The sequence below is a fragment of the Hylaeus anthracinus genome, unplaced genomic scaffold (assembly GCF_026225885.1).
Source record: "Hylaeus anthracinus isolate JK02 unplaced genomic scaffold, UHH_iyHylAnth1.0_haploid 12002, whole genome shotgun sequence".
NCBI classification, from domain to species: domain Eukaryota; kingdom Metazoa; phylum Arthropoda; class Insecta; order Hymenoptera; family Colletidae; genus Hylaeus; species Hylaeus anthracinus.
Genome location: NW_026534349.1, coordinates 6,524,436 through 6,552,379, shown reverse-complemented (window position 1 = coordinate 6,552,379; position 27,944 = coordinate 6,524,436). Strand labels below are relative to the sequence as shown.

Here is a 27,944-nt window from a genome sequence, read left to right as displayed (position 1 = left end):
TTCGGGGACCTTTGCATCGCTAGAGGACACATATCGACAGAAGCGGAACGAACCGATTGGAATTTCCCGCGGTGGAGATGTGATCCCTAGCACGCTTGCACGGACCTGCTCGACTATAATTGCGAGCAGGTGGCACCATTAATCTTTGCAGCCGTCGTAACCCATTTTATTCGATTCTCCATCGACGTCGCGGGTAATGAAATAACGGAGGGGAGCCGGGCTACGGGCACAATGAGCGAAATCAATTTTCCGCGGATTCCTACGTGATTTATTCGAACGACGTCGCCGGTCCGTAGATCCTCCAGGTGGAATAATTTCATGTACACGGTGGCGAGATGCTCGTTGCACACTTTCCAGGATGTGGGGATGAGGAAGAGAACATCCTCGAGGTTTTTTGGTCGATAGAAGGAATTGGGGGAGAGGAGATGGAAGATATTAAATTTTAAAAGTCGGAAGACGATCAGACTTGGAGATCAGAGCTTTTGGTGTAAGTTTCTGAAACCACAAGAGGAGCGGATGAGGACACCCTCGAGGTTTTTGGATCGATAAAAGATATTGGGGAGAAAAGATGGGAGATATAAAATTTTCTTGACACTTCAGATCAGACTTGGAGATCGGAGTTTGCGGAGTAAGTTTCTGAGACCACAGAAGAAGTGGATGAGGATTTATTTCTGCTTCCGTTGATATCTCTCCATTGGCTCATTAGTTTCTTTAGAGATCTATAACACAGCTATAGTGTCCTGTATATGTAGAAGTTACCACGATCTCTGTCCTAACTTAAAAAACAAAAAAAAAATAAAATCAATGCCCCCCATATATTGAACGTTCTATATCAGGGCGTTACAATCTTCTAGATGCCACCTGCTGAAAGAGATCCGAACTTAGTAACTCAATGGTTCCGTGAATGTAGAATAAATATGTCTAGAAGCGTATCGGCAAATCTGCATGTAATTGAGCCGTTGCTCTTCTGATCGGCCAGTCGCGGCATTAAACACCTCGAGACGTTCACTTGTCCGCAGAAAGGCGAGGTAAGAATGCGCGACACCGTGTACCGCGCTCTAAACGGATTTTCGAGTCGCGGAGGAGGATGCGCGGCACCGGTCGTATCGGTTGGGTCTGGATCGTTGCGAAACACGAGGTTCCTCCTCGTCTCGCGCTTTCCGTCCATCGATCCTCGGGGGCCCGATCGATAACTTATAAACGGTATTCCTTTCCCCGGCGACCTTCGCCATTCCACGATCGAATCGAATCTCGGGGGACCTTCGATCTCCGCCGCGCGATCGATCCCTCGATCCCGTTACTCCTCGCGCCGCGTACGCACACAGAACCGAAGCCATCGTGGAATGCACCCTGCGACACATGGTCGCAAAAATAACACGTTGTGTTTATGCGAATTCTCTACCGATAGTGAACAAGAATTTAAAGTTAAACGATGTGTATTATTTGTGATATTTTATATATAGTCAGTCCAATAAATATTCGTACCATCTACGTCCATTGAAGAAATTTGTTTAAATGAAATGGTAGGTTTGGTGTTTTCAAACGTATGTATGTATGTGAAAAATTCATTTGGTAATATCGAAACTATTATTTAAATTAATCGAAATTCTTCGATAGACATAGAGAGTACGAATATTTACGGAATTGACTTTATTTTTAGTTTCGTGCACGTTCCCCTATATTTGCCATAAATCGATGAACGTATACTGTCCACTGATTATTTATTATTATTATTTTGTCCGCTCGATTCAATTCTAAATTCTCTAATAAAACAATCTTCACGTGTTTCGTTACATTGCCGAGGACTCAACCTCGTCAAACTTCTTTTTAACGATTCGAAGCATCGGTGTATAATATCGATCTAGCACGTCCAGCATCGACGTGGCAAAAAAAAAAATAAAAAAAAAATAGAAGAAGAAAAACTGCAAATACTTGCCGTGTGTGGGCACCTTAACACGCGTGTTCGGTTGCAACGACGCGTCCGTTTCACGCTCTCCCCACCGTGTCAGCGATCGAGGATGATCTCAAAGGTTAACGATGTTCCACGCTTGGAACGGATCTCCGTGGATCGTTAGAAAAGGTGAGGGTAGCCAGGCGATCGTGTCGTCCCTGTTCGATCGTTCGCGAAATCTGGAAAAAGGCCGAGGATCAAGGACATCGATCGGGACACTCTTTCGCGACGATCGCCTCGACATTTTCCTTTGTTGAGTGCTAGTTTCGCCGATGCTCCCGGTGTTATGCAACGTGTTCTCTCTTGGTACTTGTTTTATCTTGCAAACCGAAGACAAGATCGCGGGTTGTCGCGACGAGGAACGTTTAAGAGGCGGGTTTATCAGCGAAGGGTGTTCTGATAACAGGCTGGATAGTATTCGAAGCTGAGAGACTGCGAGATCGTAAGATCGTACTTCGGATCGTTTGGAGAAGCAGAATCTTGGAATCGAGGATCTTGTTCATTCGAAATCTGCAAGTAAATTATTCCTGAATATTTTTCTCTGTCGCGATACACCACGAAGAGCACTCCAAAAAAGATTTTAGTGCGCTCTATTCGGGTCTCAACTTCATAAAAATTGTACGTTATTTAAACAATAAATAATCTTGGAATCGAGGATCTTATTCACTGGAAATCTGCAAGTAAATTATTCCTGAATATTTTTCTCTGTCGCGATACGCCACGAAGAGCGCTCAACTTCATAAAAATTGTAAGTTATTTAAATAAATTCGAGTCCCGGTAAAAAAGAAATAGGACGGTGGTACTTGACAGGTTGAAAACACCTGGGAGCCTCTCGCAAAGAGCAATGCACGCGGCTACCTGGCGTGGACTCGACATTTCGAGTTCCCATAGGTGAAGCGATTCTTTTCACAGCGGCACCATTATTGCTCGCAATGTTTATTAACCGCGGCGCACGCGCTGCTCGCCACGCGCATTAATCTTCGCCGGCCGCGAGATAAGTAAACGCTCGCGTCACTTCCAACGACTTTCTGCATATTATTTACGTCATCGATAAATCTTCTTAACGTAACATTAACGGCGGCCGTGATAGAATCATCGGCCGCGATTAATCGACTTTCGAGCGCCGAACACGCGCCAGGTAAAAAGCGCGAGGAGAGCAGCATGATCGCGATTGAAATAATCAATCTGGCTATTAGCGGGCGTACTACTGTTCGATGCCAGCCGATCAACTCCTATCGCGTCTCGTCGAACACCGATGGAACAACCAGAAACGTCGAAGTAAACAACTAAACGTTTCGATTTCTCTGAAAGAAGCTTCTTTCTCGAACGTGGATCGCCCGATGCTACCTCGTATTCAAATGTCACAGAAATTCTATGAATAACGCAGGAATTTAGAAAAGGACAGAGGTCAACGCGAAGCTATCAAGCAAGACCGTATGTTCAGACTAGACTGTCTAGGTTCGGAAGAACATCCCCGAATCGAATGCGCATCATATTTAAAAAAATTAGTCGAAGTAGAACGAGTTCCTAAACTGACTTTCCAAGCATTCCTCTTCGGATGCTCAAATTTCTTCAGCGTAAGCATAAACAATTACCCTCGAAGTCTCACATTTACCCCCTTATATATACCATAAGAGGCTACATAGTACCTTGTTATCAAAACTAAAAGCTACCTTACTACCAAAAATTCCAACTCTCCGACGAGGGGTCGTCTTTCTCGGAACCTTCGATGCATTCCAAAGCAACCCCCAATCCAGGTCTCCCGTATTCGATCCACGAATCGTCGATGACAATCGAAGCCTGCTCAATATTCCAGCGCGCCCCCGGATTCACTATTCCTTTAATGATTATTACGACACGCCAGGACCGGCGATCCATCGATTTCCCCGAAGGGCCTTTGTCGGCCGTACCACGGGAGATAGGGGGCCTAGAAACTGATTAGAATACCAGGGATTTCCTCGCGGCCCGAGCGACTCCTCCCCTGCAACGTGACGGAATGCACGCGAGCCGAGCCTAGTGCCTTTTGCGCCTCGAGATGAGTTTACGCGTCGGTCGTCCGCTTCGAGCGGCTTCGATGGAATTCCTATCGGTCTAACGAGACTGCGGCCAACGAAATGAGATCGCTTTTCCGTTCGACGTGCAGCGATACGAAAAACTGCCTAAACGCGACGGTGAACACCGTGGGAAGAAGCTTCCTGGCGAGTTCGACTGGGGAGTCGAATACAGAACCCTCTCGGGGATTTACTCGTCGTTTTGTTTCGTTACGTTTGCCAACTTTTCCAATTCTTACGCTGCAATGAATCTGTATATTTACGAGTCTTCTATACATGAGCCGGTCACAGCACGAATCGATTAACTCCACTTTGTAAAAAATTGTCAAATTTAAATGCCAAAGCACTTGATATAGTCACGACATTTTATATTTATAACAACTTTCTCGAAGAATAAAAATTAACGCTATTAACCCATTTGCATCATTGGCGCACATATTCAATTTACTTGGAAATTGATGTCAAATAAAATCGAATTAATAATAAATAAGAACGAATTTTTCACTTATCCGTGTGATGCTAACGGGTTAAACGAAACAATTTTAGTTGGCCATTGAATGATAAATAATTGATTACAAGGGCCATTTCATCGCGCTTCTCAACCGGAGTTAATTCATTTATACAATGAACACTCTCCACATCGCTTCTCCTATGCTTCTCCTAACAAAAAAAAAAATTAAAAGTCGTACCATCCATAAGTTTATCATTGTAGAAAGGCGCAGAATCGATTCCCGCGTCTAATATGTACATTTCAGATATCCGATGATCTCCAGGTTACGCGATTCCACGCCTGTCGGCCGCGCCACTCCGCAGCTGGATTCAATAAAGCTCTCCGACCGGTGTAACGCGCGTATCATGACTTATACCAACTGTAACTCAAGCCTACTATAATTTCCGGGACTAATACGTTTCGGGGTCAAACGCAACTTTGTTCCAATGTAACCAACGCCGAGAACAACGTGGACGAGCCAACGGACGCGCGCACAATTTAGACGAAGCACGCGTCTAGGCAACTATAATTTAGATAAACGAGCCAGGACTATTATGCCACCGAGGCGAACACCGGAGGATACGAGAGCTTAGGACCGGCACGACCGCGGCCACGCGCAATTTAGTCGAAATTACAACGTGGTACTCGGCGTAACTCGTATCCACCCGATCAGTCATTTTACTTAGGGGCTTGGCATAACTTAATCCAATTATAACATAGAAACGACGCGTCTGGGGCGCGTTGAATCGAATCGACGGGAGAGTCTGGTCCAGGCAAAATTTTTATGATTGAAAATCATTTTATTTTTGAAACTAGGGCGGTGTTCGCGGGAAAATGTAACGTTTGTGACATAGAATGAAGCATGGATAGAGACAGGGACAAATGGATAGATATGAGATACTGGAATACGGTGATGCTAACGAAGAAAAGTTTTTTACTGAGGTTGATTTTCAATCTCTTGATTCTTACGACGAGCGTGAAATCTGTTAATCTTTTTCCAATGCGTATCGTTCTAAGATGTAATTTATTTTTGTTCTTGAAACTTTTCTCACGTATAAAGAGGTACGTACGAAGAAGAAAATTTGGCATTAAAGATTTCATTTGAATGTACGGTAACCCGGCGTAACATGTCCTGGAATTAAACGGGATCGAGGATAATCGACGCTGGTAAACAAATCGATCCTATTTAGACCTCTCGTCCCGATTATCGTAGCGAACGGAGAGCTGTTTGTCGCTGAATTCCCCAACGAGCGTGACGAAGGGGCGTCGGTGGCACATCCTCGGCCAGGACTCGATGGGTTCCGGTTTTATCGATCCTTTTTCGCGGCGTTCGCGAGTCCCCCGGACACCGGTGGGACCTGTTTTCACCGATGAAAAGTTACCAGATCGTTCAGCTCCGACGATGCTCCCCGTTGCTTTCCCAGATGGAACTGGTCGACGGCGTGGATACGCTATTTCTGGGAGGAAAGGTCTGGAAAAGAGTTGGATTGGATCGGCGTAGCTGCGGATCGATCCTCGGGAGTTGGAATAACTTGGGTTTAGAGATCTGTCAGGGTCTGGTCGAATCGAGCGTGTTTTGGATTATCTTTACTGCTGAGGTCTCGTGCGACTCTTCTAGGAATGAGAGTCATTAATACAGAAGTATTGTTGCTATCGGTCGCAAGTTAATCTCCTTGATCGTTTAAACCTGCGTGTTTGTATCAGGAAAGCATGATATTCGGAGAGATATCATCATTTTTAATTCTATCTCGAAACTTACCTATTGTATCCGGATCTCACGAACAGCGAAGAAATGTGTCGGGGAAAGGAGGGAAATTAATGGGAAACATTCTAGAAATTGAAGAGAAATAAAGGGAACTGTCTGGAGCCCTTAGGAGTTGTTAACACATCCTCCTAATGAAGACGTTTAATACTCTCTCGATTAGCTCCTGATCGTTTTCGAAAGATTCAGACGCACCTGTCTCGCGCGCGATAAAAATGGCCCCCGTTCGCTAATAAATCTCCGACGGGTAATAAATTCAGCGAGACCCCCAATTGATCAGCCCGCTGGGACAACAAAAACAAACCGTGTCCACGTCGGAGGAATCAACTCGTGAGGGCAAAAGCGGGAGGAACGCGACGAACAAGGTGGTAAGCGACGCAAGAACCAGCGAAGAGGCGCGAGGAGGCAGAGTGTCAAAAATAAAAACACCTGGACCAGGTCGTCCGCGGGCTCCGGTGTACCCGGCTTCTTCGTGACCCGGTTGCCGGTGTTCGGAGTGTACCAGAACGGAGATAAGATCCGCGCTGCTTATGTAAAACACGAGTTGTCGCGCCCCGTGGCGGTCTCTTCATCTTCCTCCGCGTCTTCCTCTCTTTCCGCTGAGCCTCCGAGTGCCTCTTCGTTCGGGCTCCTTCCAGGAGTCTGAGGATTGTTGGGTCGCCGGTGCTGATTGGGAGGAAACGGTAGTTGGGTGCCTTCGAAAACATCGGTGGACACGGTGTGCCTTGGAGCTGGATGGTAGATTGGTAGCGACGAACGTTACTTGGGAGATGTATAGAATCTCTCGGTAAACGGTGCTTCTAGTATTGATAGGAAAATGCGATGGGAACTTGGAAGCATAGAGCTCTCGTTTTCTCTATTCTTCTGTTGGAAATAATAAATAAGTTTCTCGGGGAGATAGCTCAATTACCTTCTGAAAATTATATCAGAATGGCCACCAACTGCGTGATAACCTCGCAGACTAACTAGACTCGTTTCTGCCCTACTGTTTTTCTTACACTCCATAATTTGCAAGAAGATGGCTCGCACTAGATTCCCCTATTATCTTCGGTTATCACCTCTCGTTGAACGTGGCTGCACCGGCCGATACTATCACTCGTTTCCACCTTCTCAGGTCCTCTTTTCGCAGCTTCGTCTTCGGCAGGTCCACAAGGTCGTCAAGAGCGAGCGCTCCAAGGCCCCCATTTGCGCGGGATCCAGCTCGACGGGGCCGAGGTCGGCTCGATCCAAGTCTAATTAATTGCGGCAATTAAAACGTAACGCCCCGTCAGAGTCGCTGGCGAATTTACGGAAATTAGCGACGCTTATCGGGCCCGTCCAGCTTCGTTTCTGTCCGCGCAGCTCTCTGATCGTGCTGCGGATTACGGGCAGCTCTCCTCGCTGTAATTTACAAATACGCTCCGAGGAGCGTCGTTTATTCGAGGGAAACGGTCTCCAGACGAGCGGACCAAGCCACGTGCCAACGCAGGATATTCCCGAGACATTCTAGACTCCGATGATTTTGAAGAATTTAGTTCGACGGGCACTGATTCCTTCCGTTGATTATGATTTCGAAGATTTATTCGGGAAGTGCAGCCTCGGAAATGAAAACGGTGTCTTTGGTGTCCAGAACATGTTCAGCTGAGCTAGGTAGTCTGAAGAAGATGGTTCGTCCCCAGACATGGGGGTTATTGGTAGATACGCTCCGGAAAATGACTTTTTTGTTCCCCGATATATTTGATTCCTTTCATGGAAACGGTGGAGATTCGAAGACTTATCCAACTCAACAGTAGGTACTTCCAGATAGATGGTCCTGTTCCAGAAATGGATAGATGCACTCACAGATACACTCCACGTTCTTTCGCTTTTATTAAATTTTATTTTGAAATCACCGATTGATCTTGCGAAATATAAAAGTATAATTATAATTCGTCCAACGACCGAAGACAAAATTATAAAAGAATATGAAGAAATTTTTGAATTTAAATAATTTCATAACAGAGTTAAGATCGTGAATATAATTACTAGAATTATTATACTTAATGGATGAAAGCAGTCTCATTCCCTTGCGCGGAGTTTCGATATTTATTTAGCGGAGCGGTACGTGCTCCCATAAATATGGTTCATTCCATAATCAGAGCCTATATCCTCCTCCTATAAGCAGTCCATTTCTCATGCTTCTAGCTTTAAACCCCCAACTTCTTCCATACTTGGCGCAATGGATTCCTCGATTAGAAGCGAGCAGAGTTTCTTCTGATGTCCAAGGACAAAACATCGGTTTGTAAATCCGGCTCGTTACGAGGGTTTCGAGCTGATCGCGGTCCCGTAATCACGGGCGGTGAGAGTTAACGACATTCCGAAGGGGTGGGGCAGAGAGGTCGGGAGACGTTTGGAATAAATCAAAAAGCGTATCCACGCGCGAGGACATCTCTCGTAGGGACCCTTCCCTGCTAATAAATACGTCGTACGAACAAAAACGTCGGCGCAGGGCGGTCTCGTGTACATAACGACCGGACACACCAGCCATGATGTATCGCCGTGTCGGACGCGTCTGGGCATAATCCGACTATATGGAGCACATGGGAGCGGTGAGGCCAACAGGCTTCATAGAAGCATGCCCCGCACTCGATACCTAAGCCGGAAGCGAATTTTATTTCGTTCATTTCCTATTCGATATTATTTATTTGTAAATTCTTCTATTTTTATTGTAAATTTAATTTGGACTAGACTTTGACTGCTCTCATTCTGTTCTATTTTATTTAAAAAAGTCCATTTTCAACTCATTCGGGACAAATTTTCACGAATTATTTGCCTCTGAATATTACTGTCGATCTCTGGATCGTTTTCTCCTTTCGGCAACGATCGCGGGGACTCTGGGATTCCCTCGGTTCTCGGCAGGAAGTCGTCCAAGGGCCGGAAGCCACGCAGCCGCGGAGTTTTAATTTAAGTGGGCATAAATCGCCATTTTAATTAACCTCCCGTCCTTGCGAGTTCTTCCTCCGTGAAATAATTATCGGTGCTTCGGGTTTATGCCATTTCTGGACAACCACCGGAGCCATCTTTCTGGTGGTCCATAATAACGAACGCTCGAAACGGATCAATTTTACATCGTCGCGTAGAGTTTATCGCCCACGGACTCCTCGGAGGCCTCGCGTTTAATGGCCTGCTTTCGGTAATGGCAATTATTTTTTAATTTCTTCGATCCCCTGCATACCGAGAAACGCTTCCGACCCTCCTGAGGCTTCGTTGGATATCTACGGCGTTGATTATTCAGGGTTTCCGTAATCACAGAGTGGGCGAGCTTTCGTTTGGAAAATTAAAGATCCTAGATCGCCTAACCTTGTATACAATATCAATTAACGAAGAATATACGACGCAAATAAACATCCCCAAACCAAGCAGCCTCGCCTGCTCCCATTCTTGAGATTCCATCTACACGTCGAAATAAATATCGCGAGCACTCGCAACCCGCGTCATTTCTTCTGGGCAACGACTAAAGCAACGGTACCCTCGACTCGTTTCTCCCGGGTGCACGAATTCATCGGGATCGCGTTTCGAGCGCGAAACGTACGGCCTTAGGGCTGCGATAAAGTCCGAGATTTAGAAACGACCGCGGCCGACGAAATTCCGAGCCAGGCCGTGAGCCAGCCCCCGGTGTCTTACTTTCTATTTATTATCCGCGTTCTCGCCACGGTTGAATGGAGACCGTACAATTAAGTACACTTGACGTTCGTACACGGCGATCTGCGAACCGTCCAACGCTCCCGGCTCGGTTCACTTTGTTGCCCGGCGAATACAATTTGTTATTTGTTTATACACCGAGTCAGCGCGCGTGGGAGGCATCAAGGCGAGCCCGCAAACGCTGGCGCGTACTACGAGCCGCGCACGTGTCCCCTCAGCCCCCCAGTTGCGTAACGCGATCCTCCGTTCGCCGAATCGCGCGAACGGTGCACGTAATCGCAAGATTTTTAATCCTTTGCCTAGGATTTTTTTAATCAAAAGTTTCTTAGGGGCGTGTTGGCATCCGGTGAATTTTGTTTACTTAGAGTAAGAAACTCTTATCTCGAGACTCTCACGTAAGACTCTGACCCTGAGAATCTTACTCTGGCTCTGGGACTCTGACACTGACCCTGACCACTGTAACAGCGAAGGCTAGCGCAATGATACCGAACTCTGACGAATGAACTATATATCACGGTTTCGTATCGATAGGAATAACCATCGATTGGTTCGGTCGAGACTCTCGCGCGACAGGTCTCTACCCTCTTCGTGGATGCGAGATTCATACTGACTCATCACGACCCTCCCTACGTTCCTCTGGAGGCTCCTAGAAAAGGAGCTTCTCAGGCCACCCTAGAAAAGTGTCTTAAAAGCGTACGTCTAAACGTTTTTCACCTTTCTTGATCGAACCAACTCCAGCTCCACCTCTTCGCCTCCGTCGGAATTCTCTTCAGGGTCGATCTGTCCTTTTCCTCGAGTATTGTAATTCAAACCTCGACGATTTCTCATCGTGCTCGAACCAAAACGCAATTACTCCGACGCGTTCGTATTTCTCGAGTTCGCCTCTCGCGTGCACGCGAAAATTTACATTTTACAAACCCGACCCGCGTACCACCGCCGTACGATGTCGCCCTCACGTCGACGATTTAACGGGGATCTTTTCGGCCAGGGTCAGAGACTTCTTGTTTTGCGCCGGCGGTTGATTAAGCGGTATAAGAAACCGCTGACGAACCTTTACCGTTACCGTGGCTCTTTTATTGCGAGGGCAGGCTAATGAACCGTCGTCCAGCTCGCAGAAATCTACATTTAACAAATTTTTCTGCCCCCTCGCGACGTTACGAACGAACGGACCGGATAATTTAAGGCACACCCCGGCGCGATGCTCCTCCGACATTAACGGAGATGCCCCCTCCGCCCCCACCGCCCCCGAATCTCGAGGATCGTTTTCGTGTCTTCGCCATTATGCGAGGTTGCGTTACTCGGATTCGTGACTCGCGCCTTGTTGCTCGTGCGTGCTCGTCCGCCTTTTGCGCGATAAATCAACGGGGACCAGAAACTTTAAGATAAACAAGGGGGGAGATGTTTGAAATTGCTGCCGGACAAGCGTGACTCGATTAAAATAAATAAGGGTCTTTGGGTCTCTCGACGATCGATGAATCCAATTCGTGCCAATAAGTTGGAACACGATCAATTTTCTAGATAAAATTAACAATGGGAATTTTAAATGCAGAGACGGAGTCTTAGAGTTCCAGAGTTTCAGAGAGTCTCAGAGTTCCAGATTCGTAGAGTCCTAGAGTCTCTCAGAATCTCCGAATCTCAGAGTCTCGGAGTCTCAGAGTCTCGGAGTTCCAGAGTTTCAGTATCTCAGAGTCTCAGAGTCTCGGAGTTCCAGAGTTTCAGTATCTCAGAGTCTCAAAGTTCCAGATTCGCAGAGTCCTAGAGTCCAGAGTCTCAGAGTCTTATAAATCACGAGAAAAGATTTAGTAACTACCGAAGCTATCAGATATTTCACGGCGTCCATCTGAAAAATCCGAACTCCTCGTTTTTCAATATTTCTCTATACAAATTTTACGTACCACACTTCAAAGCGTCCCCCAATCATGCATAAAAATGTCGGCTCTGTAGATCGAATAGGTATCGCGTTAAAAATTCTTCCAGTCCGTTTGAGAGGGAGGTCAGAGCACGTCTTAAATCAACGCGCAAAGTGAATTTAACTGCGCGCAGTCGGTGCCTCGAGCCGACGAGCTCCCTATTTAGTTTTCTTTGTCGTTCGAGGCTGACAGGTGTCCAGTTTTTAATGCCGTCCCCGTCGATACATTACTCGTCGCGTCAATCGCGATTCGAAAGGTTAATTGCCGTCCGGGACGATACTTCGCAGGAGTCACGACTACCGTTTCAGCGCGAGCATTTTTCCCGTCACCCCTCGTTCTTCCCTTCCTCCCCGGGTTACCTTTAACGATCGTCCTCGTCGCCTTGGGCGACTTCGTTTGCACGATCCTCGGCCGCGAATCGCGGTCGAGCGCCGTTTTCACGGACCTTTCTTTCCTCTAACGACTTTCTACGACCAATAAAGGGGATTCATTTTTTCTTGAACTGCTTCGAACGCTGCCTAGAAGTTATAGAGCGGAGGCGAAAATCTGCCCTATCGAACTTCAAAGCGCTGATTCGGGCCGAAACGAGACTTTTTTTTTGAAACACGGGAAGGTTTTGAAATTCTTTCACCTTCTTGGTTCACTCCATTCGCTTAAACCAAAAGGATTCCAGAACTAAGCTCCCTCGAAACCGACACATATCATCGAGCTAAGTAACTAGGTTCTTCCTCCACTCTAGATGGTATAGTGATTCAGAATACCTGATTCCAGGAGCCTCTGAATTAATGTTCGCCATCGAGGCGGATCTTCGTCCCTTCTTTTCCTCGTTGCTCGGAGATCGTTTCGCGCCGATCCTCGGCTCGATTTCGTTTTACGAGGCGAGAACTATTCGTCGACATAGTAATAAGGCGTTATTCCCGGTGGAAGCACCGCGTTTACGAGTGGCGAATAGTCGCGCCTAGTAACGGCCGCGTTGGAGCGCTTATCCCGACTGAAATGACACGTTTCCGGACGGGACGTCCTCCCGTCGGTTGCACGCGAGCACGCGGCGTTTACGTACCGAAATCAACGACAAAGTAACACCGGAAGATTTTATTTCGCTTCGTTCCAATGCCACCTTGCCCGAGGCGCGCCGCGGTTTTTATGATGCACTAAATTATCCCAGCCTGCAATAAAACCGACGGCGAACAAATAAACGCGAAATTACGGCTGTCCGCGGCTGCGCCGGCTCCGACCGGCTCGTGAAAGCCATCGAAAACGGCCGGTAAAAAGGCCGTTCGGTTACGTCGTCTCCTAGCCGCCGTGTCGATCGAATCGGTACGTTTACGCGACAGGACGGGAGACCCCGTTACTCGCAAAAATGCAGGAATTCGAGGATCCCGGGGATTCGTTATTGGAAGGAATTTTGTTTTGATTTTGGACTGTATGCTGAGCTGAAAGGGGAATTCTGAGGGATTCCTTATTTTATTGAAACGATGGCCAACTTAAGCTCGTAATCCAAGTGTACGGTATTCACCGTCACCGAGACCGATTTTATTCCCTCCCCAAGATCGAGCAAGATATCGCAAACAGTCGTTGACTCGATCGGTTTTGGGAGAAGAGCTACTGTTAAAACTATCCATAGTTTCGTACATTTTCCCATGCCCAAGAAGATGGAAGTCAAACGAGAACACTGGTCGATCGTGGTTCCAAGGATCGTGGGTTCGAATCTCCGTGCCCTATTTTTCCTTTAGACTCCTACGCTGGCAACTCTGTTTACCTCCTGAAACAGTATGGTGTCCGAGAAGTTTCCCTCGACCAGCGATCCTTCCAAATCCCTTCGCTTCCAGGCCTCAACTAACAATTAAAACTCTCCGTTCCACGCGGTCGGTTCCTTGTAATCCGTACGTCGCGGTCGATCGGCGTATCGAAGCTGCTCGAGATACAATTAAGCCTGTACGCGATCCCGATCGACCTCGTTGCTTTTCTGTGTTTGTAGGTCCGCCTTCCTAGGAAATCGCCTCGTCTCCCCGGCTGACATCGTTCGCCGCCGATGAAGGCCTTCAATCGTTGTACCATTACATTCCCGGCTGTCGATCGCTATCGAATTATTATATTATTAAGTCAAATTGCTGGCTACCGGGCGATTACTCAATTAACTCGCCATCCACACGCGGATTATTAAATCATCTCTGTCCAGACCCGTGATTAACCGGCAACGGGGCCTTTTTGTTGCAGCCCGAGACGGTGCCACAAGCGAGGATCGACATGACCCGCGTGCTGGAGGTCGCCGCCGCGGAGGACGTCACAGGACATCCTTACAGCCTTGCGGTGACCTCGCCAGAGGGCGTAACCTTCGTCAAGGGCACGTGCCGCGAGGAGACGAGATGGTGGGCTGACGTGCTTCAGGTCTACTCCAGGAATAAGGTAACGGACTTTCGAATTTACACGCAGTCGAGGATTGAAAGAATTTCGCTCGTAAGAAAGAGAGAATCGAAACTTAAATAACCGTTGCAGTCGAGTTTGGTAGAGTTTGATTAAGTTTCGTACCGTTTCGAGGGAAATTAGATGCAAAACAAGCAATATGAATTTTAGAAGTTTGATATAGAATACGAATAGAATACCGATATGAATTTTAGAGGTTTTAGAATGTTATAGAATGTCGTGCTTACTCGAAATTGCTGTTTTAATTGCATTTGAGTTTGAAAGAGTCTAGTGAAGTTTGTTTGGTATCGTCTCGAACGAAATTGGTTAGAGAAGGATTCATTTCCGGGATTTAATTTGAAATTCTATACTCTGGCTATGTTTATTTAAAAATCCATGTACATACATGTACCAAGTGCAATAACCAAGTTTATAGACCGAGTCTTCTTTGGAATACATGAACTTCAGCTCCAGTGTGACGAGTGAGTAGAATATAAATGGTTCCCTTAGACTGGCTGACTAGCGCGTCTCACCATGGCCCTATACTATTTAAAATTCGTATAGCTCGGAACTGCTCCTAATAAAATGCAAGTCCGCATCCAATACTTTGGACCTCTTCCTCTATCCCGAGTACTTCTAAAAAATGAAGCAAGTACACTAAGCCACCTCATTCAAAGGCACGCATCTCGAGCGGAACGTCTTACGGTCGCGCAGAGAGCTTCAATTAGGATGTTAATTCGTTTGTATCGGTGCTCGGAGGGTTCCCCGTGTACCTGCGCGGACGATCACGTATCCCGATCGGTTTTCGCGGCCCCCTCGAGTAGCTATTTCAGTCTGCGAGACAGGACTGCGCGACCGGTATTAACTATACTCGTAACAAGCGCGCGGCGCAGAAGGATACAGCGGCGATTACGCGAACACAGTAATCAGGGAATACGCCGAGGCGTTACTTCTTTTTCGAACTGGATCCCGGCAACGTGTAATTCGCCGTTCGATTGGTAATTCGACGGGAATGACACGTCGGCGTTCCCAGCCGAACGAAAAAGAGAACGCCGAGGCTCTCCCTGCAGCGACTGGAAAACGAAGTTAGGGGCGACGTGGTATTAGGTGTGGAAATTAATTCTGTGCCTTTCCGAGGCGAACTGGCCATTTATTTATAATGGAAAACCGTACAACTCTTAATGTTTCCTCTGTTAGACATTCCAAGGTGGCATATTTAGTTAGAGAATTAAACGTCGAAGCAGCTCGCGTGTTTATTACTAAGAAGGTTGGTACTCTAATACAACAAAGTGGCCAGTAAGTATTCCCGTTTAAACTGAATTCACAAATAATTATGTAAATATAAAGACACGGAGTTCATTCCAACTCTGTTCATATTAAAAAAAGAAAACAACCTCTTTAAAACCCCTTTATATCCACTTTGCTAGCGAACACTCCATCTGCACGCCGAGTTCCCCATGCGTTCAGCGACGGGTGGGGTTAGGTCACTAGAAGAGCACACAATCGATGTATCGACTAGCATGATAAATCATCGACTCGATGGCCCGTATAAGGTCGGGACGAGGTTTACAAACGTCGCGGCTCGAACGCGCCCCCCGGTTTAATTCCCGCGAGGTGGGGGCGAAGAAGAAACGAGCTCGGCAAAAGTGCGATAATGCTCGATCATTAGCGCGAGCTGTCGCGGCGTCACGCTCGTTATGGTTGGAAATAATGCGAGCCCGGGCACCGGAGAACCGCGGCCGCGGCCGTGCCAACCCGATTGGCGCTTTTCTGCGATTCACCTGGCTCGTTCCGCGCGTCTCAAAGGCCTCCTCTGCCTCCTCGAGTTTCTTCTGGTCGTTTCTTTTTCGCCAGCTCGCTGGAATAGAGACGATTACGAGGGCGACGATGAACGCGTTGGCCCCGACTCGCGACCACGCTCGTTCGTATTCGTTAATCCCCCGGGGACGATTCAATTCGATACCGCGGACCGATTCAGCCGATCTGACAGCCATTCAGTCCCCCGAGGGGGATCGGCTTTGTACCGAGGCGTTTGTATTTCAATTAATTTTAATTGGAACGCGACTAGACGCGTCCTCTGGATTCTCTAGGGACGTGGGACCAGATGGATTCGTCGGGTTCGATGCCGTCTTAGGACGAAGGATGCTCCTGGATTTTATAGGGACTGATTAGGTGTACATTTTTACGTGTTTAGAAGTCTAAAAATCCTTCAATTACTACAAATCGAGTAACTCTACAAAACAAAAAGTTGAGAAATCATAATGGCCACTGAAATAAATTATTTATTATAATATGGCCAACAACAATTTTCTCGTTTAATGGTGTCAATCGTTATTAGTCAGGAAAGTTGTTATAAATATGAATGATTATGAATGCTTTGACACTGAAAATTTAAGATTTTTGTAAAAGTGGAGTCGATCGATTCGTGCAGTGAACGGCTGAATTGTCGCGTATCTTTGCAAATTTCTACGCAGCGTTCGTTCCCGTGGTGGAAAAATTCGCTAAGCGGCGACGATTATTAATTTCGAAATCTTTGAAAGGCTCCGTTCCAGCGAATTAGCGCCAGCGTCGAAACAATGAGAGACTTTATCTCCGGTATGATCTACGCGTACAGGATTGCTGGATACGCCAAGGTGTTCGCGGCGATCGATCGAGAATCGTGTACCCTGTCGTCGCGAGACTGTCGTTCGCTGCTTTACCTGAAGAGTGGACGTCGACGTGGGTCGCGTTGCGTAAGAAATGATCGATCGAAGAATAGAAACGCGCCTCTTCCACGCGTGAGAAACGATCGCCGTGGATCTACGACTTGGCGTCTCGTTTTCATCGAATTCTTTAGAAAACACCCATTAAATTCCTTCCAATCTTCTCGAAGAGGCAATTAGCGAGATAAGGACCGTGAGTTTTAATAGTAGCTGCTGATGCAATACGTTTAGTGGTCGTAACAGTAAGGGATTAATTATTTAAAATTAATTTCAGGACAGCTGTGAAATCAGTCATCGATAAGGAAACTGCTACGCGTTGACAACTCTTTAGAGATTTACAATACGGAACCTTAAAATTACGCGAATTTTGTATCCTCTGAGGAGGGTCTCTAGTTTGCACGTCATCATACTCGGTTGCTTTCAAATTCTTGGCGAAACAAAATAATATTCTAGCCATTTATTTCCTCGTCGTCAATCTAGAGAACGTTCCAGCAGCGTCGTTCCGCGTTTCGCGATCGGATTAATTCTTTGTTCCTTGGTTAATGGGTTTTCGCGAGCAAACTCGTGTTTACCCGTAATTCGATGACTGTTATTTTAACAAGCCATTACTGCCGCCACGGGGACGGTGAGTTTCAATTGTATTCGCGGAGAAGTCGTAAACCGAAGTCCTGGAGGCCAGTTTCGATTTACTGCCCGGGAATATTACGCCCTTTGACCGCAGTGTCGTCCTTTTCTCGAAGAATTTAAATCTCGAACGTGTCGATTCGCCCGCTTAGAATTCCTTCGCTCGTTCCCCGGACTGTTAGACCTCCGTAACGTTTAATTAACGGAGGAACGAGTTTCAGCGCAATGACAAGCGCACTGAATAAAAAGAACGCCCGCGAGGAGAAGAGAAAACAGACGAAGCCTTCCGTCCCGATAAACGCTCGGCGAATTATTTCGCAATTAACGCACGGTTAATCGATCGCGCCTAAACGCTATCGGACAGGTGACAGGTGTCTCCATTCGCTCTACGAATGCAAAACGAACGCCACTTCGTCTTGTACGGTGTCTCAATGTCTGGCTTCCGACGCGGAAAGATGAATAAAATCGGAGATCCCGTTTCCGCGGGGATCTAGGATTCGTCGGATTCTGGAGCTAATTATTATGGGGATCCGTAATACTTGGTTGATATTTAAATATTTATTAAATTAAGGGCATTCATTCGTGGATCTCAAACGTGGGCTCCTTTCTGTGCAACAATTATACAGACAATCTACGAATATACATGAAATTTATTTGTTATATTTTCGCACACCAATCACCTTTTCGAGAATAATTATGCTTTCCCATCTACGCTACTGAATAGCAAAGAAAAATCACAAAAAGTCTAGAGGTAATTTGCACGAGCCCCGCCATTTTTAGAGACCCAACGATCGAACTCAAATTTTGTCTTTCTCTGGTCCTGGATGGTACACAAACGAAGCAGGGAAGGAATAAGGCGTTCTCGTGGGCCCAGAGTCGAAGTTTCATTAATTTCACGGTAGATTCGCCCCTGCCTGAGCGTTCTCCATTCCCATGCGTACGTGTTGGCGTACGTACGTTTCGCCTTGGCCTCGTAACGTAATCGTACGTTTACACCAGCAGGTCCACCAGGCGACGAGGTGTTTCCATTTACCGATCGATCATTCCTTGCGTAACCGATTCGACGGAACGCGGCTGGCGAGCATTCGAACAATGCGTAGAACCACCGACGAGAGTTGGATCGGTCATTCGACGAGAGACTGTGACTGTATGATCGCGATTTCGAAGGATCCCAATCCCTTCCACTTTAAATGTAAAGTGGAATTCATATTTGCAATTTTCAGCGGATATTATTTTATAACTCGTTTATTAACGAAGTAAATCATATGGAAATGTTCACGCGACACCTTCACAGGTATGTCAATTAGCACAACAAATTTCGATTCCATATGTCAAGTAGTTTAGAAAAAAAAAAAAAAAATAAAATTGAACGTCTTACCGCGATTTTTCGTCTCGAAGTCGAGAGAAGTAGTAAACGTAAGAAATACGTCCCTGTGTCCCTGCAGGTTCTATCGAACCTGTTAGGCTCGGGAAATATCGCAACAATAAGTTCCATCCGCTCTCACAGCTTGATGCAAAAACAGTTGGAACTTGGGACGGCGGGGAGATGCAAGAATAAATGGAACTTGGAATATCTTAGCAAGGTGCTGAAGCACATGAAGCTAGAGATATTTTCGAAGTTACGGCTACCTTGGCACCTCGCTAAAATTCTTCTTGTCCCATCTATTTCCATACGCTATAATACGATACATCGAAACTGGAGACAAACTTTTTGTAGCGGGTAAGACTCAATGGAGCTTCCAGTACTTTCATAAAATCCAAGAATGTAGCGATTTCCATATATTCAAGTACATTCATTTCCTGGTAAATACGCTGTTTCTCTTCTTCGATACGATCCTAAATTATGTGGCAAAGAACGCGAGTCTTCTTCGGGGTATATAGAAGATGGAGCTTATTAACAAAATTTTGTTTAGGAAAGTACTCCACATATTTAACTCAAATTTTTAGAGCTAATTAACATACTCTCAAAGGTGTTACATGAATTTTCTGGTGCAATTTGCTTTAATAACAAACGAGTAATCAATAATATCCCAAGACTAATAATAGATTAATAATATCGACAAAAGCATCGACCATAATGGCATCCCATCCCCCTACTTTCAGAACGCAAACAAATCGGTATCCTGCGCACTTACATCTAAATGTACCGTAAAAGGGTACCAAAGGGGGCAGCTTTAAAAGCCGAAACTGCTCCAGCACGCAGTCACGATTATTTTTACGCAGCGAGAAAATCGAGTTTCATCCTCGATGGGTATTTTATTCGATACTATTACGATCTACTTTCGTTGACAGATCGACGGTTATTATGGTCGCGAGCGCTATCGTCCGTGATTCGTCGAGGCACCTTCTCCCCGACGAGAAGATCAAGCGTTTATGGCTATCAGACTCGCTACGGTCGATTGAATCGTTCGTGTTCGCGTTTGTTCGGCATCGTGCGCTACACGGTGCGCGCTCTTATGAATTATGCACACCGGGGAAGAGCACCTTCGCGGAATATTATCAGTGTTACTCTTATCTCTGGCATTATTGCGGCCGCCTACCGCGACCTGGCCGCGCTTATGCGTGCCAGGGCAGAGCGTCGCCCACATGGAAATTCTACGGCATTCCGTCGCGACGTCCAATGCGATCCGCTGGACGGTAACGGCCATGATTTTTAATCGAATCAACTTGATAGCTTTCCTTTCCCCCCTCCCCATCCCCCTTTATTTTTTTGCTCCTGTCACACTGGTAAACAAAACAATCATTTTTTCTTGATCGTACGTTAGAACAAGTATATCCTTTTTAAGTGTGACTCTTTTGGATTCTCTTAAGGGTGGGTAGAATATTTGAAAATGACGAAAAGCAAAGCGACGCTCTTCTGTGCTGCTTTCGAACCGTTGTGGAGATCTTTTCTTTTTGTATGTTCCAGGGTCGCCACAAGCGGAACGCGACGTTCCCCGGCGGACAGACGACCATTCTTCAGGTCACCCCGACCATCAGAAGTAAGTAATTCTTGCGCCATTAAAGCCCACTGTCCCTGTCACTTACGCGAGCGATAATTCTCGAACGACCGGCCAAAGGCTGCACTTTGAATGGATTTATGACGTAACGTCCCGTCGAGTGACACTTAAATCGATGACTCCGGCCAGAAACGTTTGCCACTGTTGTCGGTCTCGATGAAATCGTTATCCAAGGAAAAATGATCGCCGGAGAGATATAAACTCTGTCGACTCGCAGACCGCAGAAACGAATTTTTCAGAAATAAGCGACGATTGGACCAGTACGAATATTTTCACTTTAACAAACTTCGACTCGGAGAGGCTGCAATTTCATTCGGAATTGAATTTCGTCGACAGTAAATGGAAGATACGGTTTTCAGTTTTGGATTCGTCGACCTCCAATAAGTTCGATCGAAATTCAATGAAGAGCGAGACGAGGAGTCCAATTGACCTATTCAGGCCATTGACGGATTCCTCCTCTCGCAGGCTAATATTCCGCGCGAGTGCCGTTCGCCAATTAACCCTCAACTGGCGGAACGAGGTCACAATGATCTACACTGTTCATTCATGCGTCATATCTGAGTGATTGTAACCGTGTCTCTGTACCTGAAACTTTCTGTACTCTATATGCGGTTCACCTCTCGATTGCCATGTCTTTGATACACTTCTACGCTTTTCAAAGAGGGGTGCATTTAAATATCTGAACATTTAAACGTTCAATTTAAACGGTGGATCTTTTTATTACCGTTAAGACAGCAATGCACATAAAGCTTCGCTGATGCAAGTGTATAAAATTCATCTAGCAACGCGATGAAGGTCAAAACACGATACAAATCTACGCGTTTATTGAGATGCGTTTTATCAGACTTGGCGTTCACAATCGAGGGCACGAAATTTAAAAAGACACATACATCGGCACGATTGTTTAGGGCCAGTGTCCTTATTTGCGCACATAAAAAAAGACCAGTTTGCCTCGAAAACTATACTATTAGGATTTTCTTACCATTTTTCAAATAGTAAATTACATTAGTACGAGTAACAAAAGAGAGAATTCAGGTCCGAAAGAGTCACTAATTACTAGAGCACCAACCGTTTCTACCCTCAAAGAATACGATCCCCTGCGTTAGCATAAACAAATAAACTCGTTCTTAGGCAACACCCCAAATCCTCCACGGCCCCGTTTCAACAGCTGCCGGTCTGAGCCGCGCAGCAGCGCGTGGATCCCGGAAACGGCCGTCACGACGGACCTGTGCCCTTCCGTGTTCTCCTCGTCGCCATCGTTGGTGACCAGCAGCGTGGTGACGACGTCCACCAGCCCCACCATGAGCAACGGGAACACGGAGGGCGGCAACGAGCACCGAATGTCTCCTCTGAGGACCAGCACGCCTCTGGAGAACGGTAGCTACTTGACCTCCGCGACCTCGACGTCCTCCATGAACGGCGGCGTCGCCAACGCCGTCTACTCCACCGCGTCGAGCACGATATCTTCGACGACGATGTCGTCCACCACGTCCTCATTGACGGAGAAACCGCCAATCGTCCCCAGCGAGGGTAGATCGAGCTACAGGGACCAACCAGCCAGCAGCGCGTCGCCACCGACCAGGGACAAGCTCAGAGCCGAGGACAAGGCCAGGCGCAGGATGAATCAGCACGGGGAACGAGCTACCATTGGGAGTGGACCTGCCTGTCCCACTGAGAAACTAGGTTAGTAGTCGAATGAATAAGTTTCTATGGTTGTCTTCCTGTAGTTGGTCTCAAGGAGTTGAGTGGGGTGGATTCCTCGAGTTCCAACCGAAAATCTTTGAGATTCACCTTAATTAAATTGGGACTGGACCTGCCTGTTCTAGTGAGAAATTAGGTTAGTAGTCGAATGAATAAGTTTCTATAGTTGTCTTCCTGTAGTTGGTCTCGAGGAGTTGAGTCCGATTGGATTCCTTGAGGTCCGACGGGGTCCATGTGGAAAATCTTTGGGATTTACCTTAAGTGGCGTGTAAATACATATCTGAATGGTAATTTAACCTTGAGTTGTTAGTAGTCTTAGTTGTCGAACGAACAAGTTTGTTTCTGTATTAGGTATCCAGGAGTCGAGTTCCGTGTATTGGTAACCTAGATAGTCCAGACAATGTTTCCGACTGACGTGCCGCTAAAAATGTCCATTTCCATCTACTTTTTAATCGACTTCGAGTTTCACCTGGCGGTTAACGATTCATCGCGGGACGTTCTAAGAGAAATTTTATCGCGCTTTTACCGCGATTCGAGAGAGATTTGTTAGCAACAGTTGGTAATTCGGTCTTACGCCAACAATGGCATTACTTCCATTCAAATGGAGGGGAAACTGGGTCGTCGGAGCGACGATGATGATTCGCGCTCCGCGTTAAATCGTACCTGACCCATTTCCCTGCGACAATTGTCGGTACAAACAAAACAGTTAGTGTGTCGACGCGGAACGAACGATCCGTGTGAACGTTCGGTTCGCGAATCCGTCCTGAGACCCTCGGTTCTTATGTAATTCTGGAATAGCAACGGTCTCATTGTAGCGACTTTCTCCAACGTCCGACGAGCGGAATCATGTTCTTAAATAGATCGAGTAATCTCGAAGGTGCTGTCGTAAGTCCTCGTCATCTTGGAAGTCGTTAATTCGTTAGATCCGTGAAATTGTTGATTCGTCAGGTCCATTAGGAAGCTACCATGCTCTTCGAGTCGGTAGTTCTTCTCGGAGTCCACTGAAATGAATCCACGATGCATAATTGAATCTCTAGGAAGAAGAGTCTATTTCTTAAACAGACCAGAAAATCCCACAGTTGTCACGGAATATAATTCTAATCTTCTCGCGAGTCATAAACTCCTGCGACTCTTAAAGTTCTCGTCGAGTTCTTCCTCCATCGCTCCAAAGAAGTGCCAAGTGATTACAAGCACCAGTACTTTAATTACCTAGAGATACTTTTGTCTAGCGGTTGATGAGCGTCTTGAAAAATAAAAAGAACCTAGAACTCTCGAAATTCAAGTTGAAACGTTTGAATTCACTGGAGGCTCCGCTAAACCTCTTCCAGTGCCCTGCGAGGTAACCAGCGGGCAGAAATAGGAGTGATATAATTTAATCACCAGGGAAAACGTCCATCTTGCGGTTGAGGCTCGGTAACTCCTAAGCAGAGTGTCTCTGTCATTACCACCACGAGATTCGTTGCGGCTGAAATTAATCGGCGACTCTTGGCAGCGTCTGCTCCTTCGACTCCGATAGGGCATTCCAATTAAATCCGAAGGGGTTTTCTCCGTGGTGTTCCCACCACCGGTATCTCGCGTACGCGGCTTCTAATCGACGATAAGTCAGCTTGTCGTTTCTAGTGAGCTACGAGCCTTTAATCGCGATATGATTCTGCCGGCGCGCTCACGAACGTTTTCTCCCCTTGTTCGGTTGATTTAATACACCTATCGTTCGATTCGGAATGAAGTTTTACGGTTTCCGTGTGCCACGTCGAAGGATCATTTTCGGAGCGTTTATTTCAAATTGAAATTTTCAATCACTCTCGTTCACCTGGAAAGGAATGCTACTGATAAATGGGCTGTTCAATCTGGTAGGAGTTTTGTTAGGTAATATAACGCAGAATAACTCTGTAGATAATACTCGGTAAAGTAGAATACCTCGTCGACAACGCAGATCGCTTTACTGGCACAGCAGAACAGTTTGTCGATAACGCAACCCACTCCGCCGGCAATGTAACACCCTATGTCGATAAATTCTGCAGCCATAGTACTGTAGATTTTCCAGAAACTCGTTGTTTCATCCAGATCTGACTATAAGGAGCTTACTCGGAGAGACTTGACACTGCACAATAAACACGTTTAATCAAACGATGGAATACTGTACAAAATATCACTGCATTCTATACAGGAAGACATCTGGCTCGAAGGGATCGAACGGGTACAAAGAGTCAAGCTTAACGAAGACCACGGTCTTCTCCCTCGTATTAGGAATAGTTGGAAGCGCTGAAAAGGGGAATCTCGAGAAGAGTCGGTTATTTACGAAGCTATGAGGTATCTTTCGGCAATCAGCGTTCACCGTAAATCGCGGGGATCGCTCGTGGATAGCCAGCGTCGCGTTGTTGGTCGTTCGTCGGACGCCAATCTAAATGAAATCTACGGATCAGCCGGGAGAGCAGAGATCACGGCGCACCGTAGTGCCGGCAGATTTTCTCGAAGATTGTACGCACGCAATTACGCAACGACGTAGGAAAGGGAGGTGTAATAGCGCTGGGCAGAATTCCTCGGAGTCGAAACGAACGGCTGTTGCCCCGGGCACGGTTAGAAAGTTTATCGAGCTCGATACTCGTCCCGGTCGCGCTTCCAGCGTCTTCGCGAAGCTTCTTCGCGATATTGAAAACGACTCGGAAACGGAGCCAACGGTCCAATTGGCTCGAGAATGGCCTCCTCGTAACGGAGGAAACCGTTAATGGCGTGGTAATGGCGGTTAGATTTTCGACGGGGGATCGATAAAAACGCGGATAAACGTGCGAGATAAGCCCCTCGCCGACGGGATGGCGTTGGTTATTAATTAGTCGGCAGTCAATTAACGGAGTGGTCGCTGGGGCGTGCTGGCTGGGGCTCCGATGGAAAAGAAGTTAATTGGTTGGGCCCGCGACGCAGCGAGACGAATGTTTGATAACAACTGGCGTGCCCATCGCCAAGCGCGCGTGTCGATGTTGCACTTGGTTGCCGTTGCTCCGCGGCGACTTTCTCGCCATGGTAATTATAATGCGCGAGGGTCGTTACTCTTCGAACGTCTTCCGTGTTCAGGGCGATCTTGGAGGTTTTTCTTCGGGGAACGCCCTTGATCGAGGCTTCTCGGGCACTCCTATGAAATCCTGACGAGGGCCTCGATAGCGAACAGTTTGCCATGTCTTCTACGCGGGAACGTCCATACATCTGCGTACCGCTTCAAGTAATTACAGAAGGGTAGGAGACAGGAGAAAACGAAGTCAGACTTCCTCGTTCGTTACTCATGAGGAATTCAGTACCGAGAGAAGACTTCTCTTCAGCGGCAATTTGTTCTCGGTCAACTGATTCAAGTTGCGTGTCCTTGGAACAGTGTATCTCTGAGCATTGGCTCGAAGAATTTTAAGAGTTTGCATTTCTTCCCACTGGCTCATCCGACCCTGATAGGCACACAAAACACGAACAACTGTAAGCCTGAACTCTTCCTTTACGTTGCTTCAGACGACGACGCCTGTCGAAGAATCCTTTTGGAGCACGAGAGGGAGAGGGAGGGCAAGCTGCGGGACATCGCAGCCTCCCTGACCCAGCCCCGGGCTCGAAGGATCAAACCCAGGACCTCCGAGCCAACGAGGGACGTCGTCGACGCGGCGAACGCTGCGTATCAGGACAAGCTCGTGAGTACTCGAATCCTACCAGCCCAATTCGATCCTGCCATCTTCTTCTGTGTACAGTCAAACCCATAAGTATTCGTACCCTCTATATCTATTGAAGAAATTTGTCTAATTTAAACGATAGCGTACACGAATAAACTTCATACATGTATATATTTACAATTACAAATTTATTTGGAAACATGAAGCATTCGTTTAAATTAGACAAATTTCTTCGATATATTTAGAGGGTATATTTATGGGACCGAGTGTATATCTCACGTTAATGTTCTTCTTACAGATCAGAGGAGACCCCGACGGATGCGGCCTGGACATTTCCGGCATCAGATACTCCCCCACGTCCGAGCTGAGGGTCGACCTGCCCGCGGAGGACCTGCTGAACATCAAGAAGGGCTGGCTGATGAAGCAAGGGCTAAACAAGGTTCGTTCTGGTTTCCATTTCCACCTTTAGCTTTCCGCGGTCTTCGTGTTTAACGTTTTGCGGGTCGTTCAGGAATGGAACAAGCACTGGTTCGTACTGAGAGGTTGCGGCCTCATGTACTACAGAGATCCCTGCGCGGAAGATAAGGGTATCATGGACGGCGTCATAGATCTGAATACCGTTACCGCCGTCACGCCCCTTCAAGTCGCAAGAAATTATGGATTCCAGACTGTGGTGAGTGTGACCGGGGAATTCGCCTGGCCGGTGATTTACGGTAATTAACATTCCTCGCGGACGGAAATCCAGTTAGCCGGCACGGGAGGCGCAGTTTTCTAGCGCCGCGAAAACACGTGCGATGCAAACGAGTCGTTTTACATTGTCCGCGAGCCTCCGCGGAGGGATTAACGCGTGCATCGCCTCTGCAGCCACGGTAAAGGATTGTTAATTATACGCGATGGAGTTTCTTCTGGATACTCGCGTATACGAAACCACCTCGAGAACTATGAATTGTGGGTATAGATTGTACATTTATCGGAATTCCAACACTCTATGCATTGTTGATGAGGTGACCCTGGAACCGTTTGCTAGACAGCTAATCCAAAAGTATAAATCGACTTTGAATAAGTACTCGGTTATGTAGAACGCGTGGTCGGTAACACAGATCGCTCTATTGGTACGGTAGAACACTTAGTCGGTAACGCAAATCACTCTGCTGGCAATGCATAGCACACTCTGTCGATAAATCCTGCGACCGTATTGGGTACTTGCACTATCTGAAACATTTTTGAGATACCTCTATGATAGTTTTATATATTTGTACTGTCGTTACAAAGTTAGCTCACTCTGAAGGGGAGCGCAGGGTCGTTGAACGCCCTCAAATTTCACGTTGTGGTTTTCATCGTAATCCTTGTGGTGCACACTTACCAGGCTGAATTAGTAAAATGACGCCTAATCCTAACAGCTCCTCAAAAGTAGCACGCGTCTGTCCGCTACCATAAACCAAGAATGCGATGTCTTAACAAGGCTAAAGACGGACTAGCGTTGTAACTGTCTACGAACACTATAGTTAGAGGTCTACCGGTGAGTCAGCCGGCGGGCTCAATTGGATTGCCGGAATTAACTTCCGTGCTTAGGAGTGGCTGGAAAAAGTCGGTAACTCAATTTCACGGTAGAGCAGCTCGAACGTTCGCGGCATCTTGTATTCGTGTCACCGACCCCTGTCGCCCAAGACTGTCCCGCTGATCGGCCTAGATAGACAACGCCGTTTCCAATTTTCTCGCATTCTTCGCGGCTTGATAACTCACTCCCTTTCTATCCATAGGCCTGGGACGACCGAGGATCCACCGTCCTGTCCGCCGTGACAGCTGGGATCAGAGCGAGCTGGATGTCCGCCATCAGGAGGGCTGCCAATCTGCCCGATCCTGACAACGCGGACGCCCTCGCGGTTTGCCAGGATGGCCAGCAGGACACTCCACAGTCGCCTACCGCGTAAGTCATATGATAAGACACAGGATGCAATCAATATAATAGGAAGCAGGGATATTGAAAGCTTCGAGACGTGTGAGGCAAAGGTTCCTTAACTAGACAAATTCTGAATTGATAGACCACCGA

General features: G+C 46.9%; 1 protein-coding gene across 6 annotated transcripts in view; it reads left to right on the top strand.

The window, feature by feature from the left end:
- Positions 1-27,944, top strand: part of LOC128892257 (protein outspread) — a 191,485-nt gene that overhangs the window by 151,871 nt on the left and 11,670 nt on the right. For all 6 annotated transcript variants that reach the window (XM_054152540.1, XM_054152539.1, XM_054152545.1 and 3 more), the window contains exons 4-10: positions 14,042-14,230; positions 20,462-20,534; positions 21,684-22,235; positions 25,743-25,915; positions 26,193-26,333; positions 26,406-26,567; positions 27,655-27,821. In XM_054152540.1, the coding sequence (XP_054008515.1) occupies positions 14,042-14,230; positions 20,462-20,534; positions 21,684-22,235; positions 25,743-25,915; positions 26,193-26,333; positions 26,406-26,567; positions 27,655-27,821 (1,457 nt within the window). The remainder of the gene's footprint in view (positions 1-14,041; positions 14,231-20,461; positions 20,535-21,683; positions 22,236-25,742; positions 25,916-26,192; positions 26,334-26,405; positions 26,568-27,654; positions 27,822-27,944) is intronic.